We start from the raw sequence: 18,992 nt of genomic DNA, 5'->3' as shown, positions 1-18,992 counted from the left end.
TTTGATCTCAATGGGACAGAGGAACGAATTTAATAGAATTAAAGATGAGTTTGGATTTTATAATAATATAGTCCATATTAATGAAAAATTTCTGGAAGTTTGAGCTGACGTAGAGAATTTAGTGGGAATAAGTAACCCAACATCTGTTTTCCTAGAAGATGTGGAGATTTCCCTGTTATTTGTACATGTATAAAGCTACACTTAATCTGTGGGTTTTGCTTTATTTTTAGACTTGACTATTTTTAGAACTGGATTTCATATGAAGAAAAAGAAAAACAGAGCCTTAACACAAATTTGTGGTAGTACATAAAGTAAGTTTAATAGGTTGTAAAAATCTTAAATCACTTGGCTCAAGTGTTAGGTCAGATTCTTTTAACTGGTTATTCTTTTTTTAGTGTTGAAGCCAGTGATTTCATAGTATTGAAGAAATCCAAGTTATTATTCTTTTCCTTCACAACCAGATAAGGGCATGTTTCCAGATTTCTTTCCGCACGATCATAAACAGCACCAGATCTGAGATATCTTTCTTTTGTTAAAGTACTAGTTGGATAAAAGCCAAGTCAACTCCAATAAGAATTTTAAGAACAGATAAGTTCATGGGACTTTTAATGAAAATAATCACTATCTAAAACATTTTGAAATCTTAGAGTCATTTTTAATTTTTAGCTAAGTTTTTCTTCCTATAGCTGAACTCAAACCAAATCCTTTTTTCTGTCTTCCATCTAATCTACAATCTACTTCTTCCTGTTTATCCAAATACAGTGGAAAGTATCCTTCTTTCATTCTCTCCTTTGTTTTTACTGCTCTATGTCTTGGATTTATTTACTCACTTCTTGTCTTTGCCTTGACTTTGTACTTTTCTCTCAAGATTTTAAGATAGCTATATTCACTTAAATGGTTAATATTCAACCTTGGAGGCTGACTTTCTGCATGATTCTGTGTAGCTCATCTTGTTTTCTTGATTTCTTATTTTGCTACCATCTGTCATCCTTCCTGTCTTCTTTGTATTTTTTCTTTTCCCACAGAGACTAACCTTCATAAGGGTATCGAAGAATTTACTTACCTCAGCTCCTTCAAATTTCTTCTATTATAAAACTTATTTTTAAAGAACAGTATATGTCAACATCACATAAGAACTTTAAAATGGTTGACTTGAGCAATCCTTTTCAACTCCCAGGATTACTAAGACTCCTATCTCATGTCTTTTTCAGATTCTCCTTGTTAATGACGTTGCTTTGTGTCCTGCCTCCTTTGTACAGAATGTGCTTTAAAAATTATTGCAGTCCATCAAAGTATAAAATTTAATGCATATAAACATTTAAAGATTAGCAGAAAAAAATTTCCCTTCAGTTTGAAGGGACGTTTTTATTCAATATGATTCCATATTTCTTGCTTATAATGTCAGAGTCATGCTATGAGGACCAATAACTATAATGTTGTCATAATTTCATAGATAAGTTATAGTGCATTGTTATTTATAATTACAAAATTATAAATATTATACATTGTATGGAATAGTTACCTCAGTAAATTTCATCAGGATACTAATAAGCAGGTGGCAATCACACACACAGGGAATTTCACAAATCAAATTGTAAAGCCACAAACTACAACTTTACTCTAACAAGTTGCTTCAGAAATATACTTTATTGGAAACAACAGAGTATAGATGACTCTCTGTAATATATCACCATTATTGGAAAAGGTGACTCAAGTTTATGCTCAACTAATTTTAAAGTCACCATTGTGATTATTGCCTATGCATATTAACATTTTATCACACTTCTTCATTTTAAAAATGAATAATGAAAACAACTCATATATATCAAAATTGTTTTTAGGCAACTGGTATAATTTCTTTCCTTACCACATTTTTTAAGATTTTCACATAGTGCTTATGCTTTATTTTTATGTAAAAATGCCACAAGCTTTATTATCTATATTTTGCAGCTTCAAAGAAGTGGAGTGATCACGTCTCTAATTATGTGAATGCACACTTCATACCTCAAATACACGGGAAAGCTGGTTGTTTCATGTAGAAGTTATGTAAAGAAGCAGTTTTAGAGTGCTAGTAATTACTTCAATAAAAAGCTGGTCTCTTGCCACTTTAACAAGAAAAAATAACCATCAAACATATAATTTAAACAATAGGTTGAATCAGAAGATGTGGTAATATAATGGGAGGGTTTTTAGAAATGTTCTAAAAACAATCTGTGGCTGTTATTTAGAACTGAATATATACTCTCTTCTTTTAGAGATTTAATTCAGGATGTATTTAGAAAACAACTCATTTCTATCCTCTAGTTAGGCTGAACAGAGTGTTTATGCACATTCTGTTACTGTCTTCTTATTCCTTTTATGGGCAATTAAGGGCTCTTTTAAAGGAGAACCAAACAAATGGGTGATATTACTCTGTAATGGGGTTGATAAACTCTTTCTTAAAAGGGCTGGATCATAAATATCTTGGTCTTTATGGACCAGGTGGACCCCATTGAAACAACTCAACTCTGCTCTTGCAGTAGAAAAACAGCCATGGGCTATCTGTGAATGAATGTGTCTGTGCTCCACCTTATCACAGTTTTGGTGTTTTTTGTTTTTTTTAAATTAAATTAAATTTTTATTTATTTATTTGAGAGAGAGAGCAAGCATGAGTAGGGGGAGGGGGAGAGAGACAAGCAGACTTCCCGCCGAGCAGGGAGCCAGACACAGGGCACGATCTGGGACCCTGAGATCATGACCTGAGCCGAAGGTGGATGCTTACTACTGAGCCACCCAGGCGCCCCTTTGGTTTTTTTGTTTTTTGTTTTTTCTTAATTAAGGTTTTTTTTTTTTTTTTTTTAAATTGAGATGCAATTCACATATAGTAAAATCAGTCCATTTTGACAAACAAATTTGGTTATATAACCACTATCACAATTGAGATAATGGGACATTTCCATCAGCTTAAAAAATTCCCTTGTGCCTCTTTGTAGTCACCCCCTCCCTGACACGGGTAACCACTGATCTGTTTTCTCTCCCTATTTTGCCTTTTCTAGAATGGCATAAAAATGGATTTGAACAGCCTTTTGAGTCTGGTTTCTTTCACTAACATAATGCATTTGAGATTCATCCACACTGTTGCATGTTTCAGTAGTTTGTTCTTTTTAATTGCTGAGAACCTTCTCACATTTTTATTGGTGTTTGTGTCAGTACTTGTGTGTGTTCCTGCTACAGTAGCTTTACTTTTGGGGCTCAGCCCTTCTCACCTCGGTTATCAACACTAACTTTCTAGGCTTTCCACCTGTTTCCAGCCTGGAGTTTTCCTAATCCATACTTCCAACACTGAATTTTGTTCTTTCTAATTTTCCCCCTGCTTTAAGCCTTTGAATCACTTCTAATAGTTTGGAAGATAATTTCAAATTCTGTTGCTTAGCACACTGCTTTTTTTTTTTTTTTTTTTTTTTTTGGCCCCTCCAAACCTCCCATAGCCAGGTTTGAGGCTTCAACCCATGCAGCTAACATTCACCTTTTACTCCAGCCATAAAGAATGGTTTGTGGTCTCCTCAGCATGACTTGTTGTGTGAGGCAGCCATACTTTCTTGCCTTGCTCATGCTGTATGAACCTCCTTCTCCTGTGGACCATTTTGCTTACTCTTCACAATTTAGCCCCACAACTGCTCTCTCTGCATTTTCTGATTGGTCCCCAGTTCGATTTATATGTACTCCCTGTATGTTTCACCGGCTCTTAAATCTATGGTTCCAGGGGCGCCTGGGTGGCTCAGTCGTTAAGCGTCTGCCTCCGGCTCAGGTCATGATCCCAGGATCCTGGGATCGAGCCCCGCATCGGGCTGGCTCCCTGCTCCGCGGGAAGCCTGCTTCTTCCTCTCCCACTCCCCCTGCTTGTGTTTCCTCTCTCACTGTGTCTCCCTCTGTCAAAAAAATAAATAAATTCTTTTTAAAAAAATTGTGATTCTGTACTGGAATAATACTATATTTCATTCAGGCCAATCTGCCATCAATTGTAAGACACACCATTATTTTGTGTTCCACTAAGAAAGTCGTGCAGCAAATAAAATTAGGACATGACCTTATCACTTAGCATTTTTATTTTATTCTTAATGAAAGAACTCTTTTAGACTTAATTTAGATCATATATCTCTTGTGTATGCAGAAAAAAGAAAATATAAGTGCGATAAATGGTGGAAACATTTTTAAAACTTCTTCACCTTCAGTCTGACTCTTCTAAAGCACTTTTTGGTTCAGATGTAGATGTTTATGTTGTTTCACATAATATTCTCCGCATCCTCTGTGCTTTGTCAAGAACAGAGTGCTCTTCCATTATTTCCAGGATATTCTTCTAAGCTACTGATAGCCATTTGGGTTTTGATACTTAATTTTAACAGAAGGGGTTGACTGAAATGTTTTAAGGCAATAGCTATGACTCATATTCTTTTCCCAAGTGGTCTTTAATTTGTTGACCAAAACATGAATGGATTATAGTTGCCCCTTTTTGCCACAGACAGATGTACAAAACTAAGTTCAGACATGGGCAGAGAATAATTAGCTGGCCAGCAGCTGTTGTAAGATTCTGTCCATTGAAGGTGCGTCCTGATTCCAGGGATATTAAAATGTAAAAAGTGTGTATCTTGGAATTGATGGAATTTAGCTATTTGTCTCTCTCATCGTTTGCAAACTCCTTGGGGGCAAGGACGATGTGCTGTTCAACAATCTATTCCCTTCATGGGCACATAGTAGATGTCAAGATGAAAAAGTAAAACTTGCAAATTCTATATCCTCTGTGAATTTTTTAATAGAAAGTGTAAACTAAGGGCAGTTACCTTTTCATAACGATCTTTCTCATTCTTCCTCATTGTCTTTGCATGTTATTCTCTCATATGGATAGACCAGAGTTTATCTAACCAGTCTCCTATATATGGATAATTGGTTTTATTCTCAATATTTTATAATTACACATGAAGTTGGAGTGAATAACCTTGTACATATGTGTTTTTATATTGTTAGAAGTGTATCTTCAGGATTAATTCCTAGAAGTGGGATTGTGAGGTTGATAGATAAATGCATGGGTAGTTTTGTCAGGAATTGCCCAATTTTCCTCTGTAATCATGATACCATTTTGCTTTCCCATCAACAATGCTGACAGACAGGGCTACCAAGCTTTTTATGGTTGCCAGTTTGATACTTCGAAATGGTATCTAAGGGATAATTTTAATTTGTATTTCTTATATTAGGAGGGAATTGAAAATCATTTCTTTCTTTCCATTTTTTTTTAAAGATTTTATTTATTTATCAGAGAGAGAGCATGTAAGAGCACACAAGCAGGGGGAGCAGCAGGCAGAGGGAGAAGCAGGCTCCCCCCTGAGCAGGGAGCCTGATGTGGAACTCAATCCCAGGACCCTGGGATCATGACCTGAGCCAAAGGCAGATGCTTAACCAACTGAGCCACCCAGACGTTTGTGAAAATCATTTCTAATTTTAAGGGACATTATATCATGTCTTTTCTTACTAAGTTACCTGTTTTTTTTTTGTTTTGTTTTTTTTTTTTTGGCCCATTTTTCTATTGAATGTTTGGCCTTTTTCCCTTCTGTTTTTGAGTCCAGTTTTTTTTTGCCTCATAGAATTAAAGAAAGTTTTTTTATAGTTAGATTTATTAATATTTTGTTCTATTACATCTAGGTTTTGAGTCCTTACACCCAGGTTATGAAGGAATTCACCCATGCCTTTTTCAGCTTCTAGATTGGACTCTCTCCAGTCCTCGCACATGAAGGCGCCATGCCTTCTGTTTCAGAGCCAGCAACAGAGCACTGAGTCCTTCTCGTGCTGCCCTCTCTCTCTCTGACCACAGCTGGGAAATGTCCTGCAGCTTTACGGACTCATGTCATAAGATTGGGCCCACATAGGTAATCCAGAATAATCTCCACTTCTTAAGGTCCTTCATTTAGTCACATCTGCAAAGTTTCTTTTGTCATGCAGAGTAACATATTCACAGACTCTCTGACATCTTTGTGTAGGGGTATTATTCTGCCTACTCCCCTGACCATTTTAGAAGATCACATCACTAAAAGTATTGCCATTCATGGTATTTGAGTTACAAATATAGCACACCTGCATCAGCTGATACCGTTTTCATATCCATAGTGGTTCTCTCTATAACTGCAAGCACTTGACTTCATCATTATATTTTTTGGTGTAGTTGTGACCATATATTTGTTGAAGTTATGTAGTATTTTATAACAAGTTATTTTCCTTGTACTAAAGTTTAGGCATTATCCTCTATTTTTATTTGAAATTACGTGTGTAGGTGCAATTTATTACCTGTGGATTTTTTCAAGCTTATAAAGCAAATGTTTGAAGGTATTGTTTATAAAATAGGGGTATTAGGCCCAACAGAATTGAGAACCAGTGGGCTAGACCACAGCACAGTGCTTGGCATGAAGATGATATTCAAGGAAATATGCACCATCTTAGAGGCTTGGGAAATCTAAAAATATTTTAAGTGGAATGACTTTTATTTTTAATGTATGTCAGGGATAGGTGTGATTATTCAGACATTGTTCTCATTCTCCTCATAAAAACATTTAAGAGCTTTTCTATTTATAGCGTTCTGTAATGTAGAAAAAGCAAGAGAATTATTTAGATCAACTCCTGATTTCTGAGAACAAGTTCTTATAGGATAAAGCAGGAGACTCTATTTTGAGACAAACTCATTTCAGTTCTAGAATTACAATTTTCTATGTATTTCTATGTTTTTCCAAAATAAAGTTTCATGATGATTTAGTAATCTCTTTCTATAGCCTCTTTGAAGTGATCAAAGTGATTTACCAAAAGTTAACTGACTAGTTTCTCTAAAATATGCCAGTAAAGTGGAATTTCCTGGCTTTCGAAATTAAGGATGAGAAAGGTTAAGTGCCAGAGTTTATACCTCAAATTAGCCAAAGCTTGTACAGTAGTTTCTAGCTTATTAATTTTCAAGCCATTTTTTTTTTTTTTTTTTTGCCTGCTAGATTGTACATCTTTAAAAACACTAAGGAGCAGACACTGAGGCTCACTCTGAGATAAGAGGGAACTGGGTTGAGGCCCTACACTACCATCTGTTTTTATTTGGAATGCTTTCCTTCACATTAGTTTGATTTGCTTTAGCATGCTAGTGTTGTCACATCGGTTTGTTCTTCAGTATTGGTCTGTTTTTCTACTTGCTGGCTTTTCAAAAACAATATAATGGAATGGAGGAATTTCAAAAAATTAATGGTTGCCTTCAACTGTTAGAAATCCATCTCAAGAGTGTGTTATTTTTATAACTGAAACTTTGTAAAATACATCTTAGGTTCTCATTTTGACAGAGATGTAGTCAAAAGTTCAGTGTAATGACACTTGCAGTATTTACATTAAGCTCACGACTAGAACTACTTGGAGTGTGTATAGGACAGAACATAGCACAAAGTTATGTATTGAAAAGGCAAGATATGGGCTGGTTTAACTCGATAATCTTTTCAACTTACATATTGTAAAAAACGCAAAGTGCACCTTAAAGTTTAACTGTGCAATTACAGAGGTTCATTTAGAAGAACAGGCTTATGTTGCATAAACTTGCCATTTAAAAGGCCATAGGTTTTATATTTGCTTTTTACAAAAAAGTATCCAAATTTGATATTCAAATCTTTTATAATTTTTTTGAACTATGCACTGGACTGCTTATTTAATTGAAACCATGTACTTCTTAAGTAATAGACAAAATCTTTTGTGTTATCTTAACAAATTTAGTTATCATGAAGTATTTATTAGGTTTCTAAAAAGTAGGAGGCCTTTGGGCATGTGTATAAAAATAAACATTACGATAAAACCAAATCCATTAGCCCAGGGAAGAAAACAAGTGACCAAGGAATCCTACCAAATAAGGAACTCTAGCCTGAGAGGTATTTCATTTACCATCCTTGGTGATCTAAAAACATGGGATCTGTAAGCTTGAAGAGGGAAGGATTTGCAAATTTGGGGATTCTCTGTGGAATAGCTCCAAATATAAGGACACTATGTAACGAAGTCTGGTACTATCAGTAAGAACACATTGTTATACATGATCATCTCTGTTAGTCAGTACCTTTGTTTTAAATGTACTTTGCAGTAATTCTGATTAGGGGTCTTGGGGCAATTTTTTTTTCTTTTTAATTTTTTTACTTGAGTATAGTTGACACAATGTTATATAGTTTCAGGTGTACAACATAGTGATTCAACTTCTCTTTGTGTTATGCTATGTTCACCCTAAATGTAGCTACCATCTGTCACCCAACAATGCTATAATATCATTGACTATATTCCCTATGCTACTACTAATTTCTGGGTATTCATTTTGTATCCTGCAACTTTACTGAATTCATTTATCACTTCTAATAGTTTTTTTGGTGGAATCTTTAGCGTTTTCTACGTGTAGTATCATTTCATCTGCAGATAATGGCAGTTTAACTTCTTCTTTATCAATATGGATGCCTCTTCTTTTTCTTGTCTGAGTGCTATGGCTTCAACTTCCAGTACTGTGTTGAATAAAAGTGGTGAGAGGTGGGCATCCTTGTCTTGTTCCTGATCTTAGAGGGAAAGCTCTCAGTTTTTCACCATTGAGTATGATGTTTGCTGTGTTTTTCATATGTGGTCTTTATTATGTTGAGGTATATTCCCTCTAAACCTACTATTTTGAGAGTCTTTATCATGAACAAATGTTGAATTTTGTCAAATGCTTTTTCTGCATCTATTGAGATGATCATGATTTTTATCCTTCATTTTGTTAATGGGGTGTATCGTGTGGATTGATTTGCAAATATTAAATTATCCTTGCATCCCTGGAATAAATTCCACTTGATCACGGTGAGTGATCCATTGAATGTATTGTTGGATATTGCCCTGTAGTTTTCCCTTTTATGGTGTCTTTGTCTGGTTTTGGTATCAGGGTAATTTTAGTGTCATAGAATGTATTTAGAAGCTTTCCTTCCTCTTCCATTTTTTGGAATAGTTTGAGAAGAATGGGTACTAACTCTTTCTTTAAATGTTTGGTAGAATTCACCTATGAATACATCTGGTCCTGGATTATTATTTTTTGGTAGTTCTTTGATTACCAATTCAATTTTGTTACTAGTAATTGGTTTGTTCAGATTTTCTATTTCTTCCTGATTTAGTTTTGGAAGATTGTATGTTTCTAGGAATTTATTCATTTCTTCTAGGTTGTCCAATTTGTTGGCATATAATTTTTCATAGTATTCTCCTATAAACCTTTGTATTTCTGTGGTGTCAGTTGTTCCTTCTCTATTTATTTGGGTCCTTTCTCTCTCTCTCTCTCTCTCTTTTTTTTTTTTTTTTTTTGATGAGTCTGGCTAAGGGTTTATCAATTTTGTTTATCTTTTCAAAGAACCAGCTCTTGGTTTCATTTCTTTTTTTTCTTTTTTTTTTTTTTTTTCCAAGTTAGAGTATTTTAGTTATTAGCAGTGGTTACCAAATAAGCTGAAGGTAAATTTCTTCCAAGGAGCTGCTCATAATTTGCTTTGTTGAGAAGAGGCGAGGAGCCATTTCACTGCTCCTCTATAAGATGATGCAAGTTTTTTTTATCCTTGAAAGGGTTTTCTGAGGTCAGTACTCCTATCAGCAAAGGGTCGCTTCTGGCGTGCTCCTCACAGTAGGACATGAGGTCCGCTGACGCCTCTGAAACCTTTATTCTCTCGATGGAGGCTTCCATCCTCAGCTGTTGCACCGTCCTTCTGGCCTGGGCGATGTTGTTGGTGCTTGCCGTTTTGCTGGACATCTTCAACTGTTGTTTCTACCTGAAACCAGTAAGACTTCCCGTGGCCTACCGTTTTCAGCTTGTAAGTGGTGGAATGAATCTGCCCGTGCGCTTCCCCCGCCACCACCGCTGCCGCCGGGGACTCGGTCTCTAAGGGCTCCTGGAGACCGCTCCGACCTCTCCTCCTGCTTCTCCGGGCGCCGGCTCTCATTTATTTTTTTCCTATTTTTGGTTATTTATTTTTGGTCTCTGTGTCACTTCTTTCTTTTTTTTTTTTTTAATTTTTGTTTTAAGATTTTATTTATTTATTTGAGAGAGATGGAGAGCATGAGAGACAGAGAGCATGAGAGACAGAGAGCATGAGAGGGAGGAGGTCAGAGGGAGAAGCAGACTACCCGCTGAGCAGGGAGCTCAACGCGGGACTCAATCCCGGGACTCCAGGACCACGACCTGAGCCGAAGGCAGTCGCCCAACCAACTGAGCCACCCAGGCACCCTCTGTGTCATTTATTTCTGATCTGATCTTTATTTTCTCTTTCCTTCTACTCACTACAGGTTGGTTTGTTCTTTTTCTAGTTCATTTAGGTGTGTAAAGTTAGATTGTTTATTTGAGCTTTTTCTTGCTTCTTGACGTAAGTCCATATTGCTATATATTTCCCTCTTAGAACTGTTTTCAGTTTTGGACCATTTGTATGTAGGTCATTTGTCTCCCTGTATTTTTTTATTTCTTCTTTGATTTCTTCGCTGACCATTGGTTGTTTAGTATTGTTTAGCCTCCACATGTTTGTGTTTTGTCCAGTTTTTTTCTTGTGATTGATTTGTTGTTTCATACCGCTGTGGTCAGCAAAGATGCATGGTGTGATTTCGTCTTCTTACATTTATTGAGACTTGTTTTATGGCCTAACATGTGATCTCTTCTGGAGAATGTCACATGTTTACTTGAAAGGAATGTGTCATCTGTTGGTTTTGGATGGAATGTTCTGTATATATCTGTTAAGTTCATTTGCTCTAATGTGTCATTCAAAGACACTGTTTCCTTATTGATTTTCCTTACATCCAATGATGTAAATTGGGTGTTAAAGTCCCCTACTATTATTGTATTGCCATTAATTTCTCCCTTTGTATTCAGTAATATTTGTTTGATGTATTCAGGTGCTTCAGTGTTGGGTGCAGAGATATTTACAATTGTTATATCTTTTTGTTGGAGTGATCCCTTTATCATTTTGTAATGCCCTTCTTTATCTCTTGTTACAGTCTTTGTTTTAAAATCTGTTTAGTCTGATACAAGTATTGCTACCCTGGCCTTTTTTTTTTTTTTTTTTTTTAGTGTCCATTTGCATGGTAAATGTTTTTCTATCCCTTCACTTTCATTTTGTATGTGTCTTCATGTCTCTTCATGTCTGAGGTGAGTTTCCTATAGGCAGTATATAGGTCTTTTTTTTTTTTTTTAATCTGTTGTGCTACCCTGTGTCTTTTGATTGGAACATTTAGGCCATTTATGTTTAATTATTGATAGGTATATACCTATTGCCATTTTGTTCATTGTTTTCTGGTCATTTTTATAGTTCTCTGTTCTTTGCACTCTTTCTTTGTGATTGATGAATTTCTATAGTGTGGTGTTTGGATTTGTTTCTCTTTGTGTTTTTTTTTTTTTTTTTTTTTGTATATATTATAGTTTTGGGTTTGTGGTTACCATAGGTTCATTTATAACATCCTAAATATATAGCAGTCTATGTTAAGTTGATGGTCATTTAAGCTCAAATACATTCTAAAAAAACCCCTTTTTTTATTCCTTCCTCCATGTTTCATGTATGTGCTGTTACACTTTATATCTTTTTATTCATAATTTTCTTATGAAAATTAATTATGGCCACTTATTTTCCACCTTTAAGTCCTTAGGGCAATCTTTTAAGAGTCCTCAGGATTTTATAGTCATCAAAGATCATGGCAAGAATGAGGAGTTTGCTAGAGGTTAATGAGATTAGTGATGATGTTATATATTTATATTCTTTTATGAGGAATATGTCAAAGTCAAAAAAGAAAAGAAAGAAGGATATAATTTTGATTTGATTTGGAATTCACAATTTTTGTATGTACAGTGTATTTTGCAAACATATTTTATTCTTGGAAATAAAAAGTAAATACATCCTCTCAACTTTATTGTCTAGTTGCATTTGGTGATTCTGAAATGCTTTTTCTATTTTTCCTCTGTTAAAAAAATGAAACTACTCAGGATCCAAACCCTTTCTGAATGTGTAGAACTTTTATTGGTGATTTATAAGTCGGTCTCATAGTAGAAACAGGGCTTTCTGAAGTATTTGAAATGAAAGCCATTTGACAAAACCATAGAGACAGTCAAAAAGGACAGCAGGGCATCTGGGTGGCTCAGTTGGTTAAACATTTGCCTTTGACAGAGGTCATGATCCCAGGGTTCTGGGATGAAGTCCCGCATTGGGCTCCCTGCTCAGCGGGAAGCCTGCTTCTCCCTCTGCCCCTTTTCCCCACTTGTGCACACTGCTCTCTCTCTCAAAAATAAATAAATAAAATTAAAAAAAAAAAAAAAGACAGCAAAGGGAAAGGTATTCTTTAACAGAGTTCATTTAGTGCTTCTGGGGACTCAGAGCTGAAGTAGCTTGGACCTTAAGAATGTAGAAGCTGGGGCGCCTGGGTGGCTCAGTCGGTTAAGCGTCTGCCTTCGGCTCAGGTCATGATCCCAGGGTCCTGGGATCGAGCCCCGCATCGGGCTCCCTGCCCAGTGGGAAGCCTGCTTCTCCCTCTCCCACTCTCCCTGCTTGTGTTCCCTCTCTTGCTGTGTCTCTCTCTGTCAAATAAATAAAATCTTAAAAAAAAAAAAAAAGAATGTAGAAGCTGCCACATTCCTGATTTTATACTCTGTGGACTACTGTTAAGAGATTAACAATCTGAAGAGGGTCTTTGGCCATTCCCAGCTCCTGTGATGCTTCCTTTGGTTCCTTTAAACTCTTCCAGGATTAGGTAGCTGTGGGCAGACAGCCTCTGCCCAGGAGCAGAGTGATGTCCATTATGCCCTCACATAGGTGGGAAGGTGAGCAAGATGAGGTTGCTACCTTCACCAGCCTATTTCTTGAACCTTAGCAAGCCTCTTTCTGTGCTGCTTCAGGCAGGAGACTCCACATTTATCCTTAATGACCCTCCTTGAATCCATCAGCTCTTCCCTATCTCCCACCTAATGAGAAGTGTTCAGCTCCCTGCTGCACAGTGTCTGCCAATGGGGATCAATTCAGAGAGAGCAGCTTTAGTTTTGTTAGAAAAGTGCCAAAGGGGACACATTAAGTTGATCAAAAGAGTTGTTAAGCAATGCAGCCATGACACACTTCTTAGCCTTCTCCCCATCTACCCTAACCCCCACAGCCAGTTAGTAGTCTAGCATCATTTGCTTTTTGTAGGATCTACTATAGCTATGAACATCTCCAGTAGCTCTAACCCACTATCTCTAGACCTATTGTTGACAATTTGGTGGAAAATGTATTTGGCATATGGAACTTTACTTAGGATTTTTAAGAACACATCAGTTATGTTGGTTGAATATTTGTAGATACTTCTTTCTCTCTCAGTCTCTCTCTCTTTTGTTTTGGTAAGAACATTGAAATTCTACTCTCTTAGCAAATATCAGTTATATAATACTATAGTCATCACATTTTACATTGTATCTTCAGATCTTTTTTTCCCCAAGATTTTATTTATTTGAGAGAAAGAGAGAGCACCAGCAGGGTGGGGGGAGGGGCAGAGGGAGAGGAAGAAGCAGACTTTTTCAGGGAGCCCAGCATGGGGCTCGATCTTAGGACCCTGAGATCATGACTTGAGCTGAAGGCAGACGCTTAACCGACTGAGCCACTCAGGTGCCCGGTCTTACTCATCTTATACCTGAAAGTTTGTACCATTTTACCATATTTCCCTCACCTCCCAGCCCCTGACAACCAAACCACTTTTCTACTCTGTTTCTAAGTTTGACTTCTTTTTTTTTTTTTTAGATTCCACATGTGATACCATAGAGTATTTATTTTTCTTTGTTTGGCTTATTTCACTTAGCATAGTGCCCTCGGGGCCCATCCATGTTGTCACAAATGGCAGGACTTCCTGCTTTCTCATGGCTGAATAATATTCCATTATATGTATAAAAACATTTTCTTTATCCATTAATCCATGGATGGACACCTCATAGGTTGTTTCCTATAGGACAACCTCATAGGTTGTTTCCTTTATCTTGGCTTTTGTTAATAGTGTTGCAATGAACACAGGAGTACAGATTTCTCTTTAATATCCTGTTTTCATTTTATTTGGATATATACCTAGAAGTGGGATTGCTGGACCATATGGTAGTTATATTTTGAATATTTTGGGGAACCTTCATAATGTTTCCATTGTGGCAATACCAATTTATATTCCCACCAACAGTGCACAAGTGTTCTCTTTTCTCTGCATACTTACCAACATTTGTTATCTCTTGTCTTTCTGATAATAGCAGGTGTGAGGTGATCTCATTGAGGTTTGATTTGCATTTCCAGATTAGTGATGCTGAGCACCTTTTCTTGTAACCTGTTGGCCATTTAGAAAAATGTCTATTCAGGTCCCCATTTTTAAATCAGATTGTTTTTTTCCTATGGAGTTGTATGAGTTTTTTATATATTTTGGATATTAACCCCTTATCAGATATGATTTACAAATATTTTTTCTCATTCAGTAAGTTGCCTTTTTATTTTGTTGGTTTTCTTTGCTGTGCAGAAGCTTTTTCTTTTTCTTTTGATGTAGTCCTGTTTATTTTTGGGTGTGTTGCCTTTGCTTTTGGTCACACTCAAAAAATCCAAGGACAATGTCAAGGAGCTTACTGTCTATATTTTCTTCTAGGAGTTTTGTGGTTTCAGGTCTTAACATTCAAGTCTTCAATCCATTTTGAGTTGATTTTTTGTGTCTGGTGTAAGATAGAGGTCCAGTTTTTGCATATGGCTCTACAGTTTTCCTCATACCATTTATTGAAGAGAATATCCCTTCCCCAATGTATGTTCTTGACTCCTTTGTCATAAATTTGTTAACCATATATGTGTGGGTTTATTTCTGGGCTCCCTGTTCTATTCCATTGATCTATGTATGTGTTTTTATGCCAATATCATACAGTTTTTATTACTACAGTTTTGTGATACAGTTTGAAATCAGGTAATGTGATGCCTCCAACTTTGTTCTTTCTCAAGACCTTTTGGCTTTTCAGTGCCTTTTGTGGTTCCATATAAGTTTTAGGATTGTTTGCTCCATTTCTGTGAAAAATGCCATTGGAATTTTGATAGGGATTACATTGAATCTGTAGATTGCTTTAGGCTTTGGAACTTTTTAATAATACTAATTCTTTCAGCTCATGAGCACGGACTATCTTTCCATTTAATTGTGTCTTCTTCACTTCCTTTCATTAATATCATACAGTTTTCAGTTTATTTATTTTAAAATTTATCTCTTGGTGAAAATATTAAATATCTACTCTTTTGTAGATATTTAACTGGTAGATATGAAACAAGTGTAGATACTTAATTAGAAGATGTTGTATCCCATAATCTATTCTCTAAAGAATGGTGGAAGTAGGGGCGCCTGGGTGGCTCAGTCGTTAAGCGTCTGCCTTGAGCTCAGGTCATGATCCCAGGGTCCTGGGATCGAGCCCCGCATCGGGCTCCCTGCTCTGCGGGGAGTCTGCTTCTCCCTCTCCCACTCCCCCTGCTTGTGTTCCCTCTCTTGCTGTGTCTCTCTGTCAAATAAATACAAATCTAAAAAAAAAAAAAAAAAAAAGAATGGTGGAAGTAAATCAGATCATGTCATTTCCCTGTTTAGAATCTGTCAGTAGTTTCCTATCATACATAGAATATGGTTAAGAACTCCTTAGCCTGGCTTATGAGCCCTCCATCAATGCTTTTCAACCTTGGTTGCCTACTAGAATCACCCAAGGAACTCTGAAAAACTTCCAGTGTCGAGGCCCTATCACCAGGCGGTCTGAAGTAGTTGGTCGGAGTGAAACCCAGACTTCGGTATTTTTCCAAAAGCTACTTGGTAGTTCTAACAGGCAGCCAAGGTTGAGAACCACTGTCCATGCCTGCCTCTCCAGGCTTCTCTTTCCCTGCTGGACCCTCTGCTAATTATGCTTCAGCCTCACTGGCTACTTTCAGTCCCTTAAACCCGTCTAGCTGCTTCTCCTTCAGGGCTTTTGCACAGGCTGTTGCCTCAGCCTCAAATACTCTCACCCCTGATCTTCACATGGCCTCTCGTCTGTCAAATTGCAACTTAAATATACTTAGAGAAAGCATCCTTGACCCACCAAGTCATTTGCTATCACATTACCCGATATTTTCTGTAGAGCACTGACCCCCTACGTGATCTTTTTTCTTAGTCTTGTCTCCTCCCTCCCTTCCTTCCTTCTCGTCCTCTGTCCCCTTACTATGTCTATTTTTGTTCTCTTCCCCCCTGGAATGTAAGGACCATGTTTATCTGTTCCACTGCTGTACCCTCAGCTCCTGGAACAGTGACTTGCATGTAGTAAGCAGTCAATATATGAAGGAGTGGATAAATAATTTTGAAAAATATACATTATTTTTAAAGGACTGGCTCATATCTGATCTTTGTCAGCTTTTCTTTACTAATCCCTACTTGTTTCCGTATTATCTTTAAATCCTAAAACAAGGGGCACCCTGGGTGGCTCAGTCGTTAAGCGTCTGCCTTCCACTCAGGTCATGATCCCAGGGTCCTGGGATCGAGCCCCTCGTCAGGCTCCCTGCTCGGTGGGGAGCCTGCTTCTCCCTCTCCCACTCCCCCTGCTTGTGTTCCCTCTCTTGCTGTGTCTCTCTCTGTCAAATAAATATATAATATCTTTAAAAAAAAATAAATCCTAAAACAAGAATTTCTTCTGTCATATAGCATTGTCACATGACTTCTATTAATGTCTTGAACTGTTAACTTATTGTTAAATTTAAATTTTAATGTATTTGTATTTTTTTCTTCATTTGGTTCTGATTCAGCTGTTATTTATCAAATACCCACTAGGTGCCAGACATCTCATTTAATTCTAAAGTTGTTTTCCTCACATCATCCATTTATCGCGTTATAAGGAAGTGGCAGATTTGGAATTGAAACTCTGCTTTCCTCATACTGTACCTGCTGCTTCCACGCTGGCTGACCAGAAGGGTTTGAGCGTGGCTCAATGAGGCCAAATGCCATATCTGTTTCAGGTGTCTTTACTGAATACCATAGTACTTACAACAACCTTGATTTTATACCTTGTTTCTTGCTTTTAAAAAACTAATTTAATGTAAGGCAAATATCATTCCAAATATTTAAGCTAGAATTGATTGCAGCTTTCCCACGTGTTCTAACAGAGTCACACACTTGTGATAAAATGCAGCAGAGTTTGCCGTACCATTTGAGTAAAATGTGGTTCTTCAGTTTGTGTGTTGTTGGGGTTCTGCTCAGTAATGTCTCTGCCTTTTACCTTACTTTTGGAAAGTTTTTTCACCCTCTTTCGTAGACTTCATTGTCCATGAACATTTCTGCACAAGCTTTAATAAGTTGGCTTATTTTTAAAATATTATTATCCTTAGGTTGTGGTTTTTTTGTTGTGGGCAATAGAATCCATCCTGGCTATCTAATACTGAGAGGGACTTACCACTGGGTATTAGGTAGCTTACAGAATTTCTGGGAGAGACAAGGAACAGTGTTTAGATTTTACCCAGTAAGGAATGACAGAGCAGGAGAGCTTCAGCCATGGCTTTCTAGGAGAACAGGTCCCCTGGGGCTGGTTGCCACCTCCCTCTCATTGCTTGCCGCCACTTTTTTCAGTTCCCAGTTGTGTATATGTGAGAATGCTAGTAGAACCTGGGTCGCCTACAGAACTTTAGTTGCAAAGCATCTAAGAAACAATGTTTCTCATTTTTTAGCCTCTGTAGTACAGGAAGATTAGAAGGGTATTTGATTAGGTATCTTCATTGAATACATATGACATTTTTTGTACATATACTGACCTTGACTTATGTTTTATTTTGCAACTTAATATTAAGGTGTTCTTTTGTTGGATCAGTTGTTAGTAAGACAGGGGGTTTGACTTCTGGTTAGCTTTGGTCAGAAGAATTTTGTTCTGTGTTCATAGAATAAGTGTTTAAGCAGAGCAGATCATCTTGAAGAGATCCCACTGGTTATAATGAAGAGAGCTATAGATGATTCAAAATCAGCTTCTTCCCATCCATAGAAGAGTCATTTAAAACAATCATGGTAGGCTTATGTATACATCATTGTATACATAAAGGAAGCGTTTATTATATGTGTGACAAGTTAAAAATAGGTCTTTAAGAGAAGAACTTGCGGGAGAAGCATGGAAAAGTTTATAGATAATTTTACAATATGTAAAATGAGAGGCTTCTTTAAGATCAAACATAAATGACGCTGAGGAACGTTGGCAGCATGCCTTCCATTCTGTTCACTGAGCATGCTTAGACTGTAAATAATGGCTTCATTTCTATTCGGGGACCTAAAAATTACTAACATTCTGTGTTTCTACAATATTTATGCAGTATTCTGCCACTAATAGGTATGGACATAATTAATCCCTTATTGCAAAATCGATGGCTTACATCAGCTAGCCTTGGTGTATTCTTTGTTTCACTTAAGTCTGAGATTTTCTTAATATTTATACTCTACTGGCAGGATATTTTTTGGCAGGATATTTTTGCTTATTTGAGCGAAACTTACTTGAGATCGACCTGGAAAGCCCATAGAATTACAGCTAGTTTCTATTGGGAGAAAAAAAATCATTAATAATACTTAGCCCAATCAAAAAAAATTTGAGTGCCCACAGTGTATATTTTTTTTTTTTTTAAAGATTTTATTTATTTATTTGGCAGAGAGAGACATAGCGAGAGAGGGAACACAAGCAGGGGGAGTGGGAGAGGGAGAAGCGGGCTTCCCGCAGAGCAGGGAGCCTGATGCGGGGCTTGATCCCAGAACCCCGGGATCATGACCTGAGCCGAAGGCAGACGCTTAACGACTGAGCCACCCAGGCACCCCATCACAGTGTATATTTTTGATTCAGAAATAAGAAAGTGAAGAATCGTATCCACCTAGAGATATAATTACTGTTAGCTAAAGCATCTTTATTTTAATCTTTTACACATGTATACAAAGATATTTTTAAACAACAATGGAGACTAGCTGTGTTTGGGGGCAGTTTGGAGAGT

At 37.0% G+C, this 18,992-nt stretch overlaps 2 protein-coding genes across 7 annotated transcripts in view; one reads left to right on the top strand and one right to left on the bottom strand.

Annotated features, from left to right (window-relative positions):
• VWA8 (von Willebrand factor A domain containing 8) overlaps window positions 1–18,992 on the top strand; it is a 348,163-nt gene that overhangs the window by 88,206 nt on the left and 240,965 nt on the right. The window lies entirely within an intron of this gene.
• On the bottom strand, window positions 9,433–9,941 carry LOC116631615 (guanine nucleotide-binding protein G(I)/G(S)/G(O) subunit gamma-12-like). Its single transcript, XM_032402938.1, has one exon. The coding sequence runs from the start codon at window positions 9,776–9,778 to the stop codon at window positions 9,548–9,550; it is 231 nt and encodes a 76-aa protein (XP_032258829.1). The 5' UTR covers window positions 9,779–9,941; the 3' UTR covers window positions 9,433–9,547.

This window comes from Phoca vitulina, unplaced genomic scaffold, assembly GCF_004348235.1.
Source record: "Phoca vitulina isolate PV1807 unplaced genomic scaffold, GSC_HSeal_1.0 scaffold5, whole genome shotgun sequence".
NCBI lineage: Eukaryota > Metazoa > Chordata > Mammalia > Carnivora > Phocidae > Phoca > Phoca vitulina.
Note: the sequence above shows the minus strand (reverse complement) of the source record. Positions and strands in the feature narration are given on the sequence as shown.

What these genes read in the sequence shown, in the direction of transcription:
- LOC116631615 (XM_032402938.1), bottom strand. Translation starts at nt 9,778, where the DNA reads ATGTCCAGCAAAACGGCAAGCACCAACAACATCGCCCAGGCCAGAAGG.